This window comes from Cotesia glomerata, linkage group LG4 (assembly GCF_020080835.1).
Source record: "Cotesia glomerata isolate CgM1 linkage group LG4, MPM_Cglom_v2.3, whole genome shotgun sequence".
NCBI lineage: Eukaryota > Metazoa > Arthropoda > Insecta > Hymenoptera > Braconidae > Cotesia > Cotesia glomerata.
Genome location: NC_058161.1, coordinates 16,465,213 through 16,488,760, shown reverse-complemented (window position 1 = coordinate 16,488,760; position 23,548 = coordinate 16,465,213). Strand labels below are relative to the sequence as shown.

Sequence of the window (23,548 nt, the reverse complement as noted above, 5' to 3'; positions counted from 1 at the left end):
TTAAATCTCTATCAGACTTTTGAACTCGGAGAGCTCAAAAGCTCAGAACAGCTAACTCTTTGAGCTCGGAGATCTTGAAATAACATATAAATTATATTTTTGAATAGGTATGAAATTAGCGGGAAGTTGCAGGGATGGCCTTCAGGGTCAACCGTTTTCCTAATTTTTTTTTCTTTTAAAAATCAATTACAAGATTTATTTTTTTTCTTTTAAATAAATGAGCGTTATGAGGCGAGCACTTTTGGATTTTCCAAACTTTTTTAAAACTACTTTTTATTCCCGAAAATTACAAAACATAAAAAACAAAAATAAACGGTATCATTTTCTAAAATCACGTAGAATTTACACCACAGCAATGAACCATCCGGTACTTGAAGTCTTCAAAAGCTTCGATGATTTCTTCCCTCAGTTCCCTCGCTTTGACCCGAACATCCTCGCGCATAAGGTTGTAGCACATGGCGACCAATCCCAGGCCCAGAAGCAGGTACACGAAGTTGATGACCAATTTAAGATGGCTGCCGCTTTTCGCCTCAACAATATTCGCGCCTGGGACAAAATCGCCCATTCCTATTTTGCAGAGCGACGTTACGCAGAAATAAGCGCTGTCCAAGTAGTCCCACTCCTCCCACTGGGCGAACATGATGGTGCCGACCAGAATGTAGCCGAATATAACCCAGAGACAAGCGGTAGAGGGCACTATGATCCTTTGACCGGGTTTCTTCCGACCTGTGCAAACGTGGAACCATCTGTAGAGCCACCTGAAATTATACAGGAAAATAAAAAGTGCCATTCGGCAGCCGAAATGTAAGTAGATTTCCTATTAAAACAAAATGACCGCACTGATCATATAAATACTAAAGCATTTGAGAAAATACATAAATAAATTTATATGATAAAATGTAAAAACTAATGCTAAAATTTAATTTCATCAAATCGACCGGTAAATATTTTATTTTTTATTTTTTAACTTCCCGCTAAGAAAATTGAAAATTTTCAAAAATCGGGAAGTTATTGGTTTTACCCCGTTTTTCGAAAATCGAGTTTTCATCAGATCTCGACGTTTTGAGGTCCTAGGAAGCTTTCCTGACTATTCCCGCGAGGGTGTCACTATGTCTGTCTGTATGTGTGTGTGTGTGTGTGTGTGTGTGTGTGTGTGTGTGTGTGTGTGTGTGTGTGTGTGTGTGTGTGTGTGTGTGTGTGTGTGTGTGTGTGTGTGTGTGTGTGTGTGTGTGTGTGTGTGTGTGTGTGTGTGTGTGTGTGTAAGTATGTAAACCTCTTATAACTTTTGAACGGTTGAACCGATTTCATCGCGGTTGGTGCCATTCGAAAGGGCTTCGCCAAACTTAGATTTTTTGTTAATTTGAACCGATTCGGACCGATAGATTTTGAGAAATTTGGAGAAATCTAAAAAAAAGTAGGAAAAAAAATTTTTTCTGAAGTGGTTTTTTTGGGATAACTTTTAAACGGCTCAACTGATCGATTCCAAAAACTAATCAGCTCTCAACCTTGAAAAACCACGTCGATCGCCGCCAATTCGGTCAAAATCGGTTGATTCGTTCGAGAGATATCGTGAACGAAAGAAAACCGAAAAAAGTGTTTTTTCAGAGTTACTCCGAAATTTATAGTTTGACCAATTGAAACTTAGAAATTATTTATAAGGCTTAAAAAACTACGTAGAATGCCGCCAACCGCGTAAAAATCGGTTCATTCATTCAAAAGTTATTGCGGTATGAACATTCAAAAAATAGTGTTCTATGAAACTTCTATCAGACTTTTGAGCTCAAAGAGCTCAAAAGCATAGAAAAGGTATCTTTTTGAGCTCGGAGAGCTTAAAACAACACACAGATTGTACTTTTGAGCTCGAAGAGCTCAAAAAAGCGGCCAGGTATTAACGGAATTAGCGGGAAGTTGCAGGGATGGCCTTTAGGGTCAACCGTTTTCCTAATTTTTTTAAATATATAGGGGAGCCTGGGGCACGACGGCCCCCTTAAGCCGATTTTTCCTTTTTGTGGCTTTTAACCATCAAATTCATTTATTTGCCATCTACTTTGAACAAATCAGTCGAAATTTTGCAAAAAATCGAAAAAAATTTTTTCTTACTAAAGCTATTACCATCAAAATCTAGAGACTCTCCTTCCAGAAAACGTCGTCGAGGGAAAACCACGATTTTTACGAGTTTTTAGTATTGCCAAGAACTCACAGAAAAAAAAAAATTAACATGGAGCAAAAAAAATAGACTTCAATTAAACAAAAAAAAAAAAAAAAAATTAAATTAAAACGAAAAAATTTGAAAAAAAAAAAACATTTTAAATATAAAAATGATGATTGCCATTGTCTGTATTGCAATGGACTTTCCTTAGAGTCCTCAGAGTCATAGATTCAATGTAAAAATTGTAATAAATGGTCTTATGATTCTTGCGCAGGAATTGACGAAGATTATTCTGACGAATATGTTTATGATCATTGCGAATAATCGTATATTCATTAAAGTATCTCGATGTGATTTTCTAATCATCGAAAATTTATATTTCATGTTTCATTCAATGTGTAATTTTTGATAACGTCTTAAAAAATTATTATAAATTTTATTATTAAGCTATTAATTAGTTTTAAATAGATAAAAAATACAGAAATGTTATTTAGCAATGAATTGGTAACATTAGTTTGCATTGATTGAAATCACAGATCGAGTTTTCATATTGAGCTTTTTAAATACGTAATATCTTGAACCAGACCTTTTTTTTATATTTTTATCAAGTCAAAATTAGAAATATGAATTGCGTAGAGTAAGACATCCTTGGAGGAATTTCCTTAACCCTTTCCCCTATCCGTTCTTTCCCCTTAGCCATAATTTATAGCTAAATTTGTCATTAAAGACAAATTTGGGAACTGGGGAAATAAAGGATAAAGGGGGGAGGAGGGACCTTACTCAGTAGGAATTTTTCGGTAACTCCCTTAAAAATTTGCTTTGATACGGCTCTTTACCGTAAGATGGACGGTGGCGTTGTTTGCTCGGTGGGTCTTATATACGTGACTGAATAAAGTAGTCAGTACTTGTCTCGGATAGCTTAACTGGTAGAGCCCTTGGCGCGTAACCGAGAGATCTGGGTTCGATTCCCAGTCTGGGCTGTCTGATTATTTTTTCAATTACGGAAAAAATTCCCACTGAGTAGGTCCCCCCTTTCCCCTATCCGTTCTTTCCCAACTCCCTTAAAATTTGCTTTGATATGGCAATAATTTAGCCATAATTTATAGCTAAATTTGTCATTAAAGACAAATTTGGGAACTGGGGAAATAAAGGATAAAGGGGGGAGGAGGGACCTTACTCAGTAGGAATTTTTTCGGTAACCGAAAAAATAATTCAGACAGCCCAGACCGGGACTCGAACCCGGATCGTTTGGTTACGCGCCAAAGGCTCTACCAGTTAAGCTATCCGAGACATTATCCGTAACTACCTTATCCTTGGAACAAATAAAACTTTGAGATTAGGTTTCTGTCTGGTGCAGATAATACCGTGATCAATAATTCATAATATAATTATTACACTGATAAAAATATTGACTTGACTCAAGAGCCAAACTCTTGAACCAAGAATACCATTTTGAAAAATGATTTTTTTGAATCAAGAGAATAAATTCTTGAGCTAGGAAATTATTCTTGGTCTAAGAAAATTTTCTTGTTTCAAGAATTTATTCTCTTGACTCAAGAAAATCATTTTCTTCAATATGGAATTCTTGGTTCAAGAGTTTGGCTCTTGAATCAAGTCAATTTTTTTATCAGTGTACTGTTTTAATTTTAAAAAACTGTGTTTTCAATTTTTTATAAACTATATAATTCAACTTTTCATTAAATTTTTCAGTTTAATTAAATTCATTCTAATTCATTGACCTGAAAAGGCCTAAAATAATGAATTCTTTAAATTTGTAATTTTTTTCTCGAGTGGTCCATTATGCCCCACTTATCACATTTTGGCCCGAAATATTATAAAAACATCATAGAGGCCATAACGACGGAAAATGGAAAAAAAAATTTTTACCTAATTTATGAGAGGGGCCGTTATACCCTAAACCGTCGTGTACCTCTCTCCCCTGTATGATTCAATTTTTTAATTCAATTAAATTTGTTTTTAATTCATTTTATCACAAATTTATCATAATTAAAAAAAAAAAAAATTATTTTTCGTTACAATTTTTTTCTCGAGTGGTCCATTATGCTCCACATATCACATATTGGCCCAAAATATCATAAAAACATTATAGAGGTCATAACTTGAGGGAAATTGAAAAAAAAAAATTTTACTTAATTTTTGAGGGGGACCGTCGTGCCCCAGGGGGGCCTTCGTGCCCCAGGTTCCCCTAGATAGATTAATAAAAGCCTATTTAATAAGTTTTCAGATGGAGTTTACAGAAATTTAATAAGTTATCGAATTTAATAGTAATTGAGCTAACAAACACTAAAACTCACAATTTTCTAAAATTTTGAAACTCTTAAATTGCTGGCATTTTTAAACTTATTGATCTAGTAAAATATATAGCTATGCAAATTAAAGCTTATTTAATGAGCTTTCAGATAAAATTTACAGCAATTTAGTAAGTTATCTTTTTCAATAGCTATTGAAGGGAGAGACAGTAAAAGTTTAAATTTTTCACTGTAATTAAGGGGGTATTCTGATCTAGAAGCATGAAATTTCAGGTAATTTTTAAAGTGCCGTAAAAAAAAGGCAATCAATATTTTTACTATACATTTTTTATGTTATTCATTAAGCTTATAAGAATACAGAAAAAAATAAAAAAATGAAAAAAGTTTAAAATTCAAAAAATTAGCAGCTGATGAAGTGGGGGGGTCTCAAAAAATTAGCGCGCGACGATACCCACGATTCCAATTCTCCTAGCAATCGGAAATAGAAAAATAAAAAACATTATTAATCTAGAGTAATGTCGCTATGGTCGGAACTATGGTCATCCCCAAATTTCAATTTTTACTATTTTTAAAAAATTCGAAAATGTCAACAAAAGTGATAAAAAAAAATTTTTCTTTTTCAGGCAGTCGCCATTTTGTGAAAAAATTTTTTTTAAATTTTTTCCGTAGTTCCGACTATAGCGACATTACTCTAGATTAATAATCTTTTTTATTCTTTTGTTTCTATTAGCTAGGAGGGTTGGAATCATGGGTATCGTCACGTGCCAATTTTTTGAGACACCCCCACTTCATCAGATGCTAATTTTTTGAATTTTCAACTTTTTTCATTTTTTTATTTTTTTCTGTATTCTTATAATGTTAATAAATAACTTATAAAAAAATGTATACTAAAAATATTGATTGTCTTTTTTTTACGGCACTTTAAAAATTACCTGAAATTTCATGCTTCTAGACCAGAATACCCCCTTAATAATTTTTAAAAATTTATAATTGCTGTAATTTGTAAACTAACCGACTGATTTAGCTCATCTTCGAAATTAAACTTGGAAATCCTCCAAAAAATAAGTACGCTACGTTTTATGGTGATCTGATAAGAATTTTGTGAGTTATAGTAGAGACAAAGCCGATTATATCCTATAAATAAATACATCCATGTATAAACTTTTGAGTTAATGACATTTTCTGAACCAGCTCGACGAGCTGACTCAAAGAATCGCAAAATTTTTGAAAAATTCCGTTATCCAAACAAATGCAATAGATTTCTATTAAATCCACTAAAACTGCTGTATACTTTTTGATATAGCGTGAAAAATGCCAAAAGGGCGTATTACAAGAATTAAATGGGATTTTGAGCCAGAAGGGCGAATAAAAAAAATTTTTTTTGGCAACTCAACAATCGTTAAAAACATCATAAAAAATTATTTGAATTACTAGAGCCAAAAAGCGGATCTCTATACGCCCAATTGGCTTTAAGAAACATTTTCTTAGTCAAAAGGGCAGAGAAAAAAATAAATGTTTAGTACAGAAGGTTGACAAAAAGGTCCAAAAATAAAGGTAAATAAAAATAATACTCAATCGATTAATAAGACAATTAGATCCTACTAAAAATTTCTACGCCCTTTTGGCTTTAGTTCACTAAATTTTAAATTTCCTAAACCCAAAACTGGTGTAAATTTTTATGCATACGCCCTTTTGGCATGAGAAATTTTTTGTTTCACTTTTAAGCTTTGAATTTGCTTCCAAAGATTGGCAATAAGAATTTTCTACGCTTTTTTGGTTTTGCATCACTAAATTTTGAAGTTCCTAAACAGAAAATCGCGTAAAATTTTAGAAATGCGGCCTTTATAGCCTCCATAAAATTTTTTTTCACTTTCAAGCTTAGAATATGCTTAAAAAAATTGGTAAAACCAATTTTTTACGCCCTTTTGGAGCTTGCCACGTGATATTTAAAGAACATTTCTAAATGTGTTTACGATTTTAGGATGTACCATATCACAAAAATAAAAATTTTTCTATTCTTTGATATCAAACATAAAAAATTACATCGTATCTTAAATAATTTTCTTAAAAATATAAAATTTTCTCACCTGAACGTCTGGGCAAGAACTTTCCCCATGTTCAAAAAATACAGAACATACAGCGGAATCCCAAAGATGGCGTAGACGACAGTAGCGACTTTTCCCCACATGGTTCTAGGAACAATGTTCCCGTAGCCAATCATGGTGAAGACAGACAAGCAGAACATCAGAGCGGCAGGAAGCGACCAAACATCCTTGACGGTCTTTCCATTGTAGCCTTTTTTGACAGCTTTGACGACCTCGATCTGGAATTCGCTGAGTAAGCCGTCGGTTTGACGATTAAAGGCCGTTTTGTTGAGGACGTTGACGTTCCTATCAGCTGCTGTCGCGGTCCAAAGTTTCTCGCTGAAGTTCTTTCGCAGATGCTGCATTTCCTCGACGTGGGGGTACTCGGACTGCGTCTCGAGGGTAATAAATCCTAAGGCGCCAACTATCGCGTACCCAACTACCAGTCCTCCTACTCCCACTTGGGTGCACATGAAGGCTACTAGCTTCCGGCAACAGTCCTTTATTTTTTCCCGCGGGTCTCTGTTAATGGAAGTTGCCGACGAGTTGCAGGACCGGGATGATGATCGCATTTTTGTCATGGTCACCTGGAAGATTAAGTTGTTTATAGTGTTCAGGTACTTTTTTTGGGGGAGGAGGAAGGTTCAAGAGCAGTGATGGAAATGTTGATACGAACCTTTTGATGTCTTTCGAAAATTGAAGGGTATGTTAACTGCGAGTGGAAATTTTAACACACAATTAGTGATGTCAAAGTTGATGGAAAAGATGTCTATAAGAAATTAAGCAATTTATAGTTAAGTTGACTTGTGATGTCAATGTTAGCAAAAATTTTTTTGATGTCAAAGTTGATGGAAATGATGTCTAAAAAATTGTGAAATTTATGTTAAAATTGACTTGTGATGTCAATTTTAGCAAAAATTTTTTTGATGTCAAAGATGATGAAATTGAAGTCCATTAAAGATTTAGAAATTTATGACAAAGTTGATTTGTGATTTCAAAGATGATGGAATTGATGTCCATTAAAGATTTATGAATTTATGTTAAAAATGACTTGTGATGTCAATGTTAGCAAAAATTTTTGTGATGTCAAAAATGATGGAATTGATGTCTAATACAAATATATAAATTGATGTCGAAGTTGATTTGCGGAGTCAAAATTAGTTTTTATTGAGAAGCGATTTGAAGGTTGATGTTGAGTACGGTGATGTAAATTTTAGTAAATTTGTGATGTCAAAGTAAATGGAGTAACTTTTTTTTATAAAAATTGAGTAATTTATATTAAAGTTGACGTGTGATGTCAATATTGGTACAAAATGTGTGATGTCAAAATTGATGGAATTGATGTAAATGAAAAAAATGTTGATATTAACTTTCAATTTGATGTACTTTTTACTTACAACTCTACGATGTACGATTAGATTGTATTGATGTCAAAATTGACTAGTGATGTCAATTTCAGTGATGTAAAAAGTGATGGAATTGATGTCAATCAAATAAAGTTGATATAAACTCAGTATTTGAAGTAAATTTTACTTACAATTTTGTGATGTCAAAATTGATGGAATTGATGTCAAAAACTAACTTTGATTTAAAAATCCTCCAAGCTAATAAAAACTAACTTCTTGTAAGTATAAAAACCTAAATATTTTTTCTACGATCTTTTAAAAGAATGTATCACAGGCTAATCACAAAAATTTTTTATATTTTTTAGCCGACAGCCACCAGGTGGATAACGAAACTTTCTTGATAGTAAAAAGCACATTAATTTGGATGTTAAATGCCAGAGGTTACTCACCGAACTGACTTAGCGGGCAATCTTCAATATAATTAAATACAACACAAGAAATAAGCAAAAGCTTTTCTGGCCTATGCGTCTATTTTTGAACTCTTTTCAGCGCTATTATGCGTACTCCATGCACGTGTGCCTTCAACACACACAAACACACACACACACATACACAGAAACGTTAACACCCACAGTATCAGATGTTACATTGAACACTTTAGCGTTCAATCCGGTGTGTTTATTCGACTATGATGAGGACCGAAGCTGCAATTTCAAACGTTTTATGACCGATCGTATATACACACATTTTAAACATTTACACACATTTATTGGGCTTTTATTTAAGTACTTCCTTACTTTTTTAAATATTTAAATTAAAACCTTCCTTTTAGTTTCATCAATGCAACACTTGGGGTGTTAAATATATTTTTTATAGCTCCTTTTCATGTTGACCGAAAGTTGGTCATAAAACCGAAAAGAATTGTTTTTTTAGTTCAGTCAGAATTTTTTTAAAGTTAAAATGATAAATTAGTCATTTATAAGTTGCAAATCACTAATATCATGTTAGAATTTTAATTAAAAGTATCTTTGTAGGTTAAATGACGGTTTTTACTGCATTGACTCTCAAAATCAATGCAAAATATTATTTAGTTAATTTTTCGACGAGTAATATTAAAAATTAGTTACGAATATCACTCTAAAATTTGAGTTTATAATTTTCTTCGTACGTTAAATGATGTTTTTGACTGCATTGACTCTCAAAATCAATGTAGATATTTTTAGTGGTCATTTTAATAGATAATATTGAAAATTGGTTACAAATATTGCTTTAACATTCGAGTTAATAATTTTTTTATACATTAAATAAGGATCTTTTTCTGCATTGACATTCAAAATCTATGCAAAATTCTATTTAGTTAACTTTTGAGGATATACGGTGACTTTTTATGTTAATTTCATGTTAAAATTGACATTAAAATAGTTTGTAAACAAAAATTGAAGTTTTTCTCTTGGCAAAAATTTTTTATGGAGAAGTCTTCCATCTGCGCGGGTGATTTAAATAAATAAAAAAAATGCGGGTGGACATAACATTTACTGCATTGACGCAATCAAAATCAATGCAACATTTAATTTTGTTGCCTTATAAATGACGAATATTGATATATCGCGTTAGAATTTCAACTAAAAGTATTTTTATATGGTAAATAATTTTTTTTTGACTGCATTGACTTTTAAGACCAATGCAAAATTTCATTAATTTCTCTTATTAAAAAAAAAATTTTTAATTATTCAACGTTTTTTTTTACGTTTTTAAATTAAAAAATGAAAATTATCGGCTAGCTCTCTTTAAATTTTATTATTTAAGGCCGAAATATTATCAAAAAACCTCTAAAAATAAATTTTCATTTTTATTTTACGAATAAAAAAGTAAAATATTATTTTTGTTTTCGTAACAAAACAATTTTCTTTAATTACAAACTAGGACATGGAACAATTGTATCCAGATGACTTGACAGTTAATCTCTTTGCGAATGTCAATATCACGGTATGAACTTCGTATTCATCCGTTTTATCTTCATTGTATGTGACAATGTATTTGTACATTTCAAACTATGTATAAGAAAATTTTTTTTTTTTTTTTTTTTTTTTACCAATTAACTAATTTAAAATTCGATAATAATTACCAACAATTATAAAAAATTACCAACTTTGTATGGAAATAAATTACAAATTTAATTTTCAAACAATGAAGAAATTAATAAAAAATTTTTTTTTTATTCAATTAATAAAATTAAAAATCAAAAATAATTATTAATTGCAAAAAAAATTACAAATTTAATTTTTGAGCATTAAAAAAATTTTTGTGTTATTAATTAAAATAAAAGTCGTCAATAATTATCGAAAATCGCTAATTTTTAATAAAAAAAATTACAAATATCATTTTCACAAAAAAAATTTTTTTCTTCTCCAATTAATTAAATTAAGATTCTTCAATAATTACCAACAATTAAAAAAAATTGTCAACTTTTAATAAGAAAATTACAAGTTTAACTTTCGAGCAAAAATAAAAAATTAAAAACAAAATTTTTAGTAAAATTAAAAATCAAAAATATCTATCAGTTGCAAAAAAATTATAAATTCAATTTTTGAGCATTTAAAAAATTTTTTTGTTTTATTAATTAAAATAAAAATCGTCAATAATTATCGAAAATTGCTAATTTTTAATAAAAAAAAAATTACAAATTTCATTTCCAAAAAAAAAACTTTTTTTTTTCCCGAATTAATTAAATTAAGATTCTTCAATAATTACCAACAATTAAAAAAAATTGTCAACTTTTAATAAGAAAATTACAAGTCTAACTTTTGAGCAAAAAAAAAAAATTTTTCTTTTGTCTAATAAGATAATAAACGGTGATTTAAAAATTGTCTCATTGCATGTGATACTAATAATGATCTAGGTAGAATAGAATATATATCGTAAGGGTTGACCGCGTAACATTTCATCTTCAGTCGTAACTCTGTCGTCGAGCGGCGCAGACCGAGGAATAATAACTTTTTTATTTTTTCCATCGATATTAATTAAAAAAATTTTTTTTTTTTTAATCAATTGACACAAAAAGAAAAAAAGTAATAAATAAAAGTGCAATCAATTACCGCAGAAATTAAAGGCAATAATTTATCAAATAAAAAAATTAGATTTGAAGTTAACGATGTTATTAGTTTACTTGGTATTTATTATTGCAAGTGAGTAAATGTTTTCGCACTATTATAATTTATCGATCTGGATATTTGTTGTCTTAGAGCTAATCACGTAGGTGGTGAGATGAATTAAAATGATTATAATAATGATAATGATTGTGATAATAAATTGAGAGTAATTGATAAATTATTGTAGCATTGAATTAAATTTAAATTTGGCACAAGGTGCTTTAAATTTTAGACGTTGCAGTTTTAGATATTGAGATATTCACCTCGGGTTATTTTTTGATAGTAGGTGGTAATCATTCATTTTTTTTTTTTTTATTAAAATTTGGCACTGATTTTTGAGAATGAAAATGAATTAAAAATATATATGAATTAGAGATGAATTTATTGAAATATATATGAGTTAGAGATCGGTATTATCGCGTTAGAATTAAAATTAAAATAGTATTTTTGTATGATAAATGAGATTTTTTCTACTACATTGACGCTCAAAATCGATGCAAAATTTTATTTAGGCAATTTTTTTAATAGTAATAGAAAAGTAAGTCACATATATGGCTTTAGAATTGGATTTAAAAGCGTCTATGTAAAATATGAGATTTTTTCTACTGCATTGACGCTCAAAATCAATGTAAAATTTTATTCAAGCTGTTTTTGGGATAATAATAGTATCGTTAATCACTGATTTAGCATTAGAATTTGATTTGGAAGTATGTATCTTAAAAAAATGAGTTTTTTCTACTACATTAACGCTCAAAATCAATGCAAAAAATTATTTAGGCAATTTTTAGAATAGAAATAGAAAATTTAGTCACTAAAATTGCGTTAAAATTGGATTTAAAAGTGTATATGTAAGAAATGAGGTTTTTTCTATTGCATTGACGTTCAAAATCAATGCAAACATTTTTTAGACAGTTTTTGGAATAGTGTTAGTAAAATTCATGACTAATATCACGTTAGAATATAAATCAAAAGTGTATTAAGAGTATTAATGACAATTCTATACTGCATTGACGACCTAAATCAATGCAAATTTTTATTGAGAAGCTTCTGTATCGTAGTAGTGAAGCTAGTTACTAATATCGTGTTAGAATTTAAATAACCGATGTATTCAGATGATTAATGACATTTTTCTCCTACATTGACGCTTAAAATCAATGCAAAAACTATCCAGGCAAGTTTTGGAGTACTAGTAGTAAAATTTGTTATCAAAAACGCGTTCAAATTTGAATTAGTAGTGTCAATAGACGATTCATCAATTGCCGATTAATTTTTACTGCATTGACATTTAAAATCAATGTGTTCTTTAAAATGACGGCAATTATAAATACTTTTCTATGATTTACTCAAAATTTTTAATTTCAATTGACCTTTCATACGATAAATGATTTTTTACTGCATTGACGTCCAAAATTAATGCAACTTTCATCCATATCTGAGTAAGAAATATTTTTTCATACTATTTATTTAAAATTTAAATAAAAATTAGCTTTTCACAATTAATGGCTACTTTATACTGCATTGACTCTCAGAATTAACACATTTCATTTTTTTTTCTATCTCTCAGGATCTATTTATTCAATTTTTCTAAAAATTTAATACATTATTCTCAAAACTCAACTACAAGATAAATAACAACAACAATATCACTAATATCATTTTTATTATATTATCAGTATTATTATAATCAGAGGACAAAAATAAAATTAATAAAATAATTATATCAAAGTGCCCTCAAGCAAAGCCCTTTGATCAATTCAATTCTATAATTACCTAATTACTTAATTCAATAAAATCTCTTAACAATGCCTGGGAAAAACGAATCGCAAATAATAAATTAAGAATAGTGGTAATACTAAATTTTTAAATTTGACTTTTTTCAGATATATGTTCAATCAAAAGCCACGACTGGGGTTACACGGACGAAAATGGTAACAATTTTATTTAAATTATTTCATATGAACAGTCATCAAGAAGTTGAAAAGAAAAAAAATTTTTTTAAAGGATCTTTGTACAGTAAATTACGTTTTTTGGCTACATTGACATTCAAAATCAATGTAAAATACAATTTTACTAAATTTTGATTAAATAATATTTAACCCTCAGAGTACACTGGGGGTCGTTTTGACTCCAGAAGTTTTTTTATCCTAAAATATTTCTCGAAAATAGGTTCGATTTTAATTAATTTTTTCAACATTAAAAACTAATTCAGAATAATAATGATAGTATTCAAAAGAGCATTGTTTTACGTACCAAAAATTTCATAACCTGAATTCCGATAAAATGTATAGTTTCTAAGATATAATTCTTCGAAAGTCAAGTAGGGTTAATTTGACCCCGTGTGTACTCTAAAGTTCTGTTCGGAAGTGTGTACTTCGAGGGTTAAATTTATTATATCGCCCAAGAAATTCAATTAAAAATTATTTTTGTGTAATTAATGGACTTTTTGGACTGTACTGACACTCAAAATCAATGTAAAATATTCTTTTTGGTAACTTTTAATTAAATAATTTTCAAATTTGTTACTCATATCATTTGGATAATTCAATTTGAAATTACCTTTACATAATTAATGGAGTTTTTCGACTGCATTGACGCTCAAAATCAATGCTACACACAAAATACAAATTTATATTCTTGCGCCAAGTAATTTTTAAGGAAAACGAAAGTTATTTTGGAGCAAGAAAAAATTTCCTTGGCTCAAGAAAATTTTCTTGACTCAAGAACCTTCCTTAATATTTTCTTGAGCCAAGAAAATTTACACTCGTCAAGAATTTTTTTTTTTCAGTGTATCTATTGGAAAATTTTCGTAGCACACGTGTTAATTTTTAGTTTGAGTTACTGTGTAATATTTTATTATTCGTGATATACTATAGCATACTTAACTCGGAACTAAAATTACTATGGGGAATTGCAAATCCATCTGGGAAATAAATCCCACCGGTAATATATACCAAACACGGAAAGAAAATGAAAAGAATTTTCACGATTTTACTATTGTAATTTTTATTAAATAAAATAGTAACGGTGGACTATATACTTATCATTTAATAATTTTTACGATCTAGTATTGTAAATTTTATTCAACAAACAAGACTAGCAAGAGATTTAAAAAGTCCAATACTATAGAGCAAATTATACAAGATGTGTTAGTGAACTTTACAATTCAACTATTGTAAAAATTGACAGTCGGTTTTTTTAAAAGGAATTTTAGGGAGGGAGAAGGTAGGAAGTTGGACTCATTGGTAACTTTGCAGTAATTGAAAATACAAATCGGAATTTTCGTCCGGGAATCGAACCCAGAACTCTTAGTCGGTAGCCAGAGACCCTCCCTCTAAGCTATCCGAGGTAAATTACTGTTGATGTCCTTCAGCATTTACATGAACTCGGAGTCTAGCGCTGTGCACGGCCAACACTCACACTAATTGAAAAACATTCCAATTCAGCTATTGTAAAATTTGTTACTTCTATTGGAAAGATACAGAGGCAGCACTGGAAATTTTTATTCTCTTACTTTTTACAATAGTAATATCGTATTTTTTCTAATCGAATTTAAGACAATAATTATTTGATGAAATTACAATAGTAAGTTATAAAATTTCGTAAACAAATAGTAAAAAGTTTGGCAAATCCAAAAGTACACGCCTCATAATCTCATTTTCTATAATAAAATTGATTAAAATAAAATACAAATACTTTTAAATCTTTCGCACCATATCCACCTAGAAAATAAAGGTACTGCGCATGTGTTGTAAACAAACCTTATTTAGATAGATACAGATATGCAAACGATAAGTGGATTTTAGTTAATTGCTAATTATAATTAAACTACATTGAATTAGACCGTGATCTTCGAAAGGACTTAGTTTTGGATAATACTGAAGCGTATAAAAAAAAACGGGCTTGATCAGTTAAGTTTTTCGGCAGTTATCGTAACCACGCCAGTTCCCATACATACATCAGGCACACGGACGTTCACGGAATAATCTTTTTAAACATTTTTTTTATTTATTTAAAAAGCAAAATGTCATAAGTGTTAAAACTAGTGTTTTTCCATGACATTTATGTGTAAATATTACTCTACAAGTGCGATAGAAAATAAATAGAGACAATTTTAGTTAAAAAAATCACTTGATTTTTGTAAGGCAAGAGTACCCTGTTTAAAATTTCCAATAGGATCCCTTCAAAAGCGACAAAAGCCACTTAGAAACCCATAAGTTTTATTGGTTTCTAAGTGGCTGTTGTCGCTTTTGATGGGATCTTATTGGAGTTTTTCAACAGGGTAGAGCACTGCTTCACTTATGAGGCGTGCAATAATAATATGTTTACATCTAAGTTTTTATTCTCTTTATACAATAGTAATTTCGTATTTTTTCTAATCGAATTTAATACAATAATTATTTGGTGAAATTACGATAGTAAGTTGTAAAATTTCGTAAATAAATAATAAATTTTCTGTTAAAATATTTAACAATTATTAGTAATGAAAGTATAGTCCAGCTTTACAATAGTCGTATCGTAAATTTTTAGTGTATTATTTAGACAAAAAAATGATCCTTGAAATATAAAGTTTATGTGTCAATGCCTGGCGTCTATAAATTATTTAAGTGACATTAACCGGGTATTTAAGCTAACAATACGGCTAAGCACACCCCTACCTTTATGATGCACAAAATTATAAAAGAACTACACCGACCATACAAAAACTCTCTGCGTCATTACACATACACATACTGGCATGTATGTAAATCAAGTGGGTGGGAGATCGACATCCACATATAAAATTGCAATTATAATAGTACCGTATAATAAAACGATCCCATCTGTATAGATCTAATGAGAGCAGATGAGACCTTTGAGTCATAGACGATACCGTCGTGTAAAAACATCGGTACGATTACTAACACACGTCCACATCTACCTTTACTTAACATTAACATTATCATTATCATGATCATTATTATACACTACACCTACATCGACGGTCCCCAGTTGATTGAGGAAATGATGTACCATAGCACAGATTGGATAATTGCCAATTTGACAACTACTCTTATTATACTTGTTTGACGCCGTTTTATTGTTGTCATTAAACCTTCTGTTTTTTATTTTTTTTTAACCAAACAATATTAATTATCAATTAAAAATCAATAATTGATGATTATGTTGATATAATTTAAGATTCTATCAATCTGTGTCATTAGATAAGATTATAAATGTTTCAAGTGTAAGTTATCGGGTTATTTGTTCTGGATTGAATGATAAATAATGTAAAAAAAAAAAAAATTGGTGGGATTCGAAACCGCGACCTTCGGATTATGTTTTGAAGTACGCTAATAAGGTGAATAATTTTAGATAATTGAAAAATGGTGGTAACTTGGAAACTATTGGGTTTGGTGGAAAAATTTATGAGAGACTTTTTGAAGAAATTTTTGTGCGCTATTTAAAAGTATTGAGATTTTTTTTTTATATTTAAGGAGATAAGGTAACAGCCCCAATAGATGATCATGTACCAGTATACGATCACTCCATGTATTTGTATACCTATATTTGTGAATATAGATATACAAATACGTGGAGTGATCATATACTGGTACGTGATCATCTACTGGGGCTTTTACCTTAATGAGCATTAATCACAAAAATTACAGTTATAATAAATCGCGGATTTCAAAGCCATATTTTGCACGCCTCATAACGTGAAGCGCTTTATATATACTCGACTCGTCAAGGTCAAGAAAATTTGTGATCTTTATCACAACCATATTGCACTTATACAATAATATAAGTAGATAATATAAGTAGATGTACACCGAGAAAACACTTAAATTAAACCATCTTTTACTTTCTAAAATCATTTCATGCTGCTATTATGAAAAAAAAAATTAGAAAAACGGTTGACCCTGAAGGCCATTCCTGCAACTTCCCGCTAATTCCATACTTAGACGCTTAAAATTGCACCAATGACGTTTTTGAGCTCTTCGAGCTTAAAAATACAATTTATGGGTTATTTTGAGCTCTCCGAGCCCAAAGAGATTGCTTTCCTATGCTTTTGAGCTCTTCGAGCTCAAAAGTCTGATAGAGATTTGATAAGACACTATTTTTTGAATTTTTAAACCGCAATAACTTTTGATTGAATAAACCGATTTTCACGCGGTTGGCAGCATTCGACGCAGTTTTTCAAGCCTCACAAAGAATCTCAAATTTTAAATTGGTCGCGCTAGGAATTTCAGAGTTATTCCGAAAAAACACTTTTTTCGGTTTTCTTTCGTTCACGATATCTCTCGAACGAATCAACCGATTTTGACCGGACTGGTGGCGATCGACGTGGTTTTCTGAGGTTAAGAACTGATTAGTTTTTGGAATTGAACCATCAAGCCGTTTAAAAGTTATTCCAAAAAAACCACATTTGAAAAAATTTTTTTTCAGTTTTTTGAAGATTTCTCAAAATCTATTGATCTGAACCGGTCCAAAGTTTTCAAAATCTAAGTTTGGTCAAGCCCTTTCGAATGGCACCAACCGCGATGAAATCGGTCAAGCCGTTCAAAAGTTATAAGCGGTTCACATACTTTCACACACACACACACACACACACACACACACACACACACACACACACATGCATACAGACACCGTGACAACCTCGCGGGGATAGTCAGGAAAGCTTCCTGTGACCTTCAAACGTCGAGATCTGATGAAAACTCGATTTTTGCAGAACGGGGTGAAAACAATAACTTCCCGATTTTTGAAAATCTTCGATTTTCTTAGCGGGAAGTTAAAAACGTTTCGAAAAAAATTTTACGTGGACGTCTTGATGTCATCCCATTTTGGATGTACCAACGATTACTCCCGAACAAATTGATATTTCAAGACCAGGCCTTTTTTATTAGTTTAAGAATTCGATGAACTGATTCCATATTTCATATCAAGAGCCTAGTTTACGTATTTTTTTTTAAATTAAATTTTTATTAAAATTCACTACGATACAACCGTACAAAGACAAACGAATTTTTCTTATTTATCACGTGAACACTATGGCGCCACTTGATCAAGCTAGATTTTTTTAGACTGCGTGCGCATATAACAAGAAAAACGGGCGCCGATATTTAAAATAAAATAAAAAATACTCTGTCAGAAATTACTTACTTATAATTTTTTTTTTAATCAATTACAAAATTTATTTTTTTCTTAAAAAATGAATGAGCGGTATGAGGCGTGCACTTCGGGATTTTCCAAACTTTTTTTAATTGTTTTCTAAAAAATTAAAAATTTTAAAAAACATCAATACTTTTTTGTAGATCATAAAATTTCCAACAAAAAAATACTGTAATGTTTTTTTTTATATTTTTAATACTACACGAGATAATTTTATTAAAACATAACATGCTATATAATTTTCTATTACAGAAAAATCGCTTTAACTTAGAAACTAATAGGCCGAATTTGCTTATCCAAAATTATAATTAATCACCACTAAAAGGCGCACAAATCTATAGATGAAGAGATAAAACAGACAGCCCAAAAATTTTGCCAAAATTTTCTTAATTTTACGTTTCAGGTCCAAATAATTGGCCGGGACTGTGCAAAAATGGCAAGAGACAATCTCCGATAAACATTGAGACAGACAACACCCTCAAGGATGATTTAGGGTCATTGAAATTTCTGCACTATGACTACGCATTTACCGGGATATTGACCAATACCGGTCACAATGGTAACTACAATATTTGAGTCAATTATTTTACCAAATTTTTATGTTAATTATTATCGTTATTATTGTTTTTGAAAAATTTGCAAAGTGCAAATAACATTGTCTGGTGTACCAATATTTTTAAGTGGTGGTGGATTGACGTCGAAATACGTGCTCGAGCAAATGCACTTTCATTGGGGTGCTGAGCACACAATTGATGGCACTCGTGATGCACTAGAGCTTCATTTGGTACATCATGATAAAAAGTATGAAAATGTGTCAATTGCATCTCAGCATGACGATGGAGTTGCGGTCGTAGCTGTTCTGTTTAAGGTAATTATGATGAGTTGATTAATTTCAGGTTGAGCTGTGATTACTTAATGATGAGCCAGTAATTAGTTAATTGGTAATGTGATGGTGATTATGATGATGATGATTATAATTATCATCATAATCATAGTGATGATAAGTATCATGATGATGGTTATGATATTAATAATGATGATTGTCATGATGATCATCATGATTATCACGAAGATAGCGATCATCATGACGATTTTCATCATCATTATCATGATTATCACGATAATGAGAATTATAATGATGATCATGATGGCGATATTAGTGATGATCATCATGATGATGGTTATGATATTGATAAGGATGATCATCATGATAATCATGATTATCATGACGATGACGATTATTATGACCATCATGATGATGATATAAGTAATGATCATTATGATGATATTGGTGATGATCATTATGATGATATTGGTGATAAGTATCATCATGATGATAATCATCGTCATGATGATGATCATCGTCATGATGATGATCATCATGATGATGGTTATGATGTTGATAATAACGATTGTCGTGATGATCATCGTGATAATGATGATTATAATGATCATGATGATCATGATAACGATATTACTGATGATCATTATGATGATATTGGTGATGATTATCATGATGATCATTATGATGACGATCATAGTTATGATGATTATCACGATGATAATTATGATGATGATCATCATTATGATAATTATCATGATTATGGTTATGATGCTGATAATGATGATTATCATGGTGATTATGAAAATGATTATGATTATAGTCATGATGAAGATGAAGGCTATGATGATTATAATGATAATGCTGATGATAATGAAGTTAATCTTATTGGTTAATTGCAGCTGAACGATGATGACAACGACAATCTGTACGCAATACTGAAAGCCGCTGAATCAGTGAGTCAATGGGTGGGTAAGAGCAGCATCGAAATTCAAAGGAAAGTTATACCCGTTCACTTGTTGCCGAACGATAGGACGACGTTTTATCGATACTCAGGCTCATTGACTACTCCTGGGTGCCAAGAGTCTGTCGTCTGGTTTGTTATGACTGAGAAGTTGACCATCTCTGAGTCGCAAGTGAGTTCTTAAAATTAGGTATAATGAGTCAATAGTAAAATTACTAATAAGTTATTATTAGAGTTACTAATGAGTCACTTATGAAAATACTATTTAGTTATGAGTAAGAATATTAATGACTTGTCGATTTGAATACTAATAAGTACATTTCTTTTAGGTGGAAATTCTCAAAAACGTCCAAACCCACAATGGAACCCTGGCTTCAAACTACCGCCCGACTCAAGAGGTCGGCGACCGAAAAGTGTATCACCATCTTCTCGGCTACTCCTCCTCCCCCATTTCTACCCCCACTCCTTTCGTGTTCCTCGCCGCCGCCATCTTGTCGAGCCTATTTTGAGCTCAAAACTCGCCAATTCTAGTCTTCTTCCAACGAATGTCATTCTCAGGTCAAACATTTATTTATCCAAAATACAATAATGATAATAATATCAATAATATCAATAATATTAATAATAATAATAAATTTAATTAGTAATAATCAAAAAAATTTATTGTAAATTTTTTTGAGTCTAGTTTTTCTTTTTTTACACTTTGTTAATTTAAAATCACCATTGTTATTATCGTTACTATTTCTATTATTATTATGGTTCTGTCGAATTTTATTGCAGCTGATATTTGTCGTCAGTTCAATCGATAAATTGCGCTCTTCATTAACTTCAGTCGGCCAATTATCATCAGCCGGTCCTCCTAACTCATTGTTATCTTTCTTATCTTCACTACTATTATTATCATTACCATTATTATTATTATTTAAAATGCTGCGCACATTGACGGTGTAAGTGCAGTTTTTCTCCAAATTCTTGATATCAAACCGTGTTTTCTGTAAAAATTTCAATTTTGTAAATAAAATCCAATAAAAAAAAAAGGAAATTTATTTATTTTTAAAACTTACTTGTGTGATTTCCGACAGCGAAATAGGCGAAATTAAGTTAGGAGTGATCTTAGAATTCCGCGAGTTCTTGAAAACACTGCAGGACTCTAGGCGCCAGGAGACGTTATAACTGGCGGCCTCCTCGTCGACCGGCCAAACTAATCGCGCGTCAATTTCTTCAGAGCATTGACAAATTAGCCGGCGAACGCGTAGTCCCAAGTGATGCCGCTCACATCTTCCAGAGTGACCCTCTGTGTCCGCTGTAAACATTGTGAGGACGATTATGAAACTAATAGAAAGGCGTTAGAAAGTTAGAGGATTGAAATTGCGAGAAGTTCAAAAAAATTGTGAAAAGGAATTGAAGCGTAGAAAGGTTGGATTTTAAGAAAAGACTTGTTTTTTAACTTTCCGCTACGAAAATCGAAGATTTTCAAAAATCGGGAAGTTATTGTTTTCACCCCGTTTTGCAAAAACCGAGTTTACATCAGATCTCGACGTTTGAAGGTCACAGGAAGCTTCCCTGACTATCCCTGCGAGGTTGTCACGGTGTCTGTATGTATGTATGTATGTGTGTGTGTGTGTGTGTGTGTGTGAAAGTATGTGAACCGCTTATAACTTTTGAACGGCTTGACCGATTTCATCGCGGTTGGTGCCATTCGAAAGGGCTTGACCAAACTTAGATTTTGAAAACTATTTGGACCGATTCAGATTAATAGATTTTGAGAAATCTTAAAAAAACTGAAAAAAAAAATTTTTTCAAATGTGGTTTTTTTGGAATAACTTTTAAACGGCTTTATGGTTCAATTCCAAAAACTAATTAGCTCTTAACCTCAAAAAACCACGTCGATCGCCACCAGTCCGGTCAAAATCGGTTGATTCGTTCGAGAAATATCGTGAACGAAAGAAAACTGAAAAAAGTGTTTTTTCGGAATAACTCCAAAATTTCTTGCGCGATCAATTCAAAATTTAAGATTCTTTGTGAGGCTTGAAAAACTGCGTCGAATGCTACCAGCCGCGTGAAAATCGGTTTATTTATTCAAAAGTTATTGCGGTTTAAAAATTCAAACAATAGTGTCATCAAATCCCTATCAGACTTTTGAGCTCGAAGAGCTCAGAAGCATAGGAAAACAATCTCTTTGAGCTTGGAGAGCTCAAAATAACCCATAAATTGTATTTTTGAGCTCGAAGAGCTCAAAAACGTCATTGGTGCAATTTTAAGCGCCTAAGTATGGAATTAGCGGGAAGTTGCAGGGATGGCCTTCAGGGTCAACCGTTTTCCTAATTTTTTTAAGAAGAAATTGGGAAGTTGAAATTACACGAAAAGTTTTGAGCTTAGAGAAGAAATGTAGAAGTACTTTTTTGTCGGAAATTTTAGGCTCTACAAGAAATTACTGAAATGTTTTTTTGATATTTTTGATATTTAAGAAGATAATCTATATTATTAAGAGAATAAGCAAAATTTTGTGACCAGTGTATTTATATGATAAAACGGGGTTTTATGATTAAATTTGGTATCGTTGGAAAAGTATTGACCTGGAGTTGTGCCTTTTCATGTTTTCATATCATTCTCATCAATAGTAAATTTATGATGATAAGTATTTAGGCTGCATTCAAAAATGCTCTACCTCTAAATACATCATTAAGAAATGACCTTACATCTTGTGAAGTATTGACAGTTTTGAAGATTTATAAGCTCATCCTGATGTTACACTCATCAAGACCTTTTATTTGAGTACCCATATCAATTTTTCATATATTTATATATATTATACTAGCTATTATACTCGCCCGCTCTACTGGGCGCTTTATAGAATTACATTTTTAGATCTATACTTGAAATTCAATTAGAGTATTGTTTTGACTTGCACAGATTCTCAATTCTATAGAATTGGCATGCACCTTTTATCCATATAATTATTCTTGCTAATATTCATTGTAACATTCAATGTGCAATCATTATAACATTCCCGTGTCTTTCTTACAAAAATCAATAATAATTGATTTGAAAAAAAAAATTTGTAATGAGCATTGAAAATTTCAGTTAAAGAAATTGCAGGTCTCATAAGTAAAAAAATTTGCCGAGCATATAAACATAACCAATAGAACTAAAAAATTTATTTTAAACAAAAGACAATCGAATAGAATGAATTTAGTTACAATAAAAATTCATTATTTTTAAGTCAAAAAAATATAGGTTCCGAATAAGTAATCACCACCATATCATATACTAAAACCTTCTCCGAAACACGCTGCATCTTATGGTATAAGTATTATTTCGATCGGTTCAGTAGTTTTCACAGTAAAACCGGACAAAAAAATCGGCTCTCCACTTATTAGTATAGATAGAAGATATAGGTATATATAAAAAATATATCAAAATGCATGTGGGTACTCAAATGAAACCTCTTAATGAGTGTAACATCGGGATGAGCTTATATCTTTAAAAACGTCAGTAGTTAAAAAATTACAGTGCAATTTAACAAAAGTCATTATTTAATAAAACAAAATTTTATTTATTTATAGTTAACAAGTCACGGCAGTCACATAGTG

General features: G+C 31.0%; 2 protein-coding genes across 8 annotated transcripts in view; one reads left to right on the top strand and one right to left on the bottom strand.

Annotated features, from left to right (window-relative positions):
- Window positions 1-253: 253 nt before the first annotated feature.
- LOC123262660 (TWiK family of potassium channels protein 18) lies at window positions 254-21,920 on the bottom strand. 5 transcript variants are annotated; one of them, XM_044724979.1, is made up of 5 exons: window positions 21,908-21,920; window positions 8,041-8,080; window positions 7,180-7,272; window positions 6,507-7,090; window positions 254-758 (listed from the first exon to the last, which is right to left on the bottom strand). In XM_044724979.1, exons 4-5 carry the CDS (start codon window positions 7,082-7,084, stop codon window positions 332-334), a joined length of 1,005 nt encoding a protein of 334 aa, XP_044580914.1. In that variant the 5' UTR covers window positions 7,085-7,090; window positions 7,180-7,272; window positions 8,041-8,080; window positions 21,908-21,920; the 3' UTR covers window positions 254-331. The 5 variants fall into 5 exon arrangements, with proteins under 5 accessions (XP_044580914.1, XP_044580918.1, XP_044580917.1 ...); XM_044724983.1 differs by lacking the exons at window positions 8,041-8,080; window positions 21,908-21,920 and adding exons at window positions 8,456-8,553; window positions 15,973-16,063 and having other exon boundaries at window positions 6,507-7,085; window positions 7,250-7,272; XM_044724982.1 differs by lacking the exon at window positions 21,908-21,920 and having other exon boundaries at window positions 6,507-7,085; window positions 7,250-7,272; window positions 8,041-8,418.
- The window catches only part of LOC123262661 (putative peptidyl-tRNA hydrolase PTRHD1), a 42,251-nt gene continuing 29,485 nt past the window's right edge, over window positions 10,783-23,548 (top strand). The window contains exons 1-6 of one of the 3 annotated variants that reach the window (XM_044724984.1): window positions 10,788-11,034; window positions 12,879-12,926; window positions 18,554-18,709; window positions 18,795-19,018; window positions 19,894-20,127; window positions 20,285-20,574. In XM_044724984.1, the coding sequence (XP_044580919.1) occupies window positions 11,001-11,034; window positions 12,879-12,926; window positions 18,554-18,709; window positions 18,795-19,018; window positions 19,894-20,127; window positions 20,285-20,464 (876 nt within the window). In that variant the 5' untranslated portion in view covers window positions 10,788-11,000 and the 3' untranslated portion in view covers window positions 20,465-20,574. Of the gene's footprint in view, window positions 11,035-12,878; window positions 12,927-18,553; window positions 18,710-18,794; window positions 19,019-19,893; window positions 20,128-20,284; window positions 20,575-23,548 lie in introns of those variants that run through there. The other 2 variants (XM_044724987.1, XM_044724986.1) reach the window with 2 other exon arrangements.

Bases quoted from the DNA above. Each gene is read 5' to 3' on its own strand.
- LOC123262660 (XM_044724979.1), bottom strand. From the start codon at position 7,084: ATGACAAAAATGCGATCATCATCCCGGTCCTGCAACTCGTCGGCAACT. The intron at 759-6,506 runs GTGAGAAAATTT...GTATAATTTCAG, and splicing joins GTTCTTGCCCAGACGTTCAG to GTGGCTCTACAGATGGTTCC.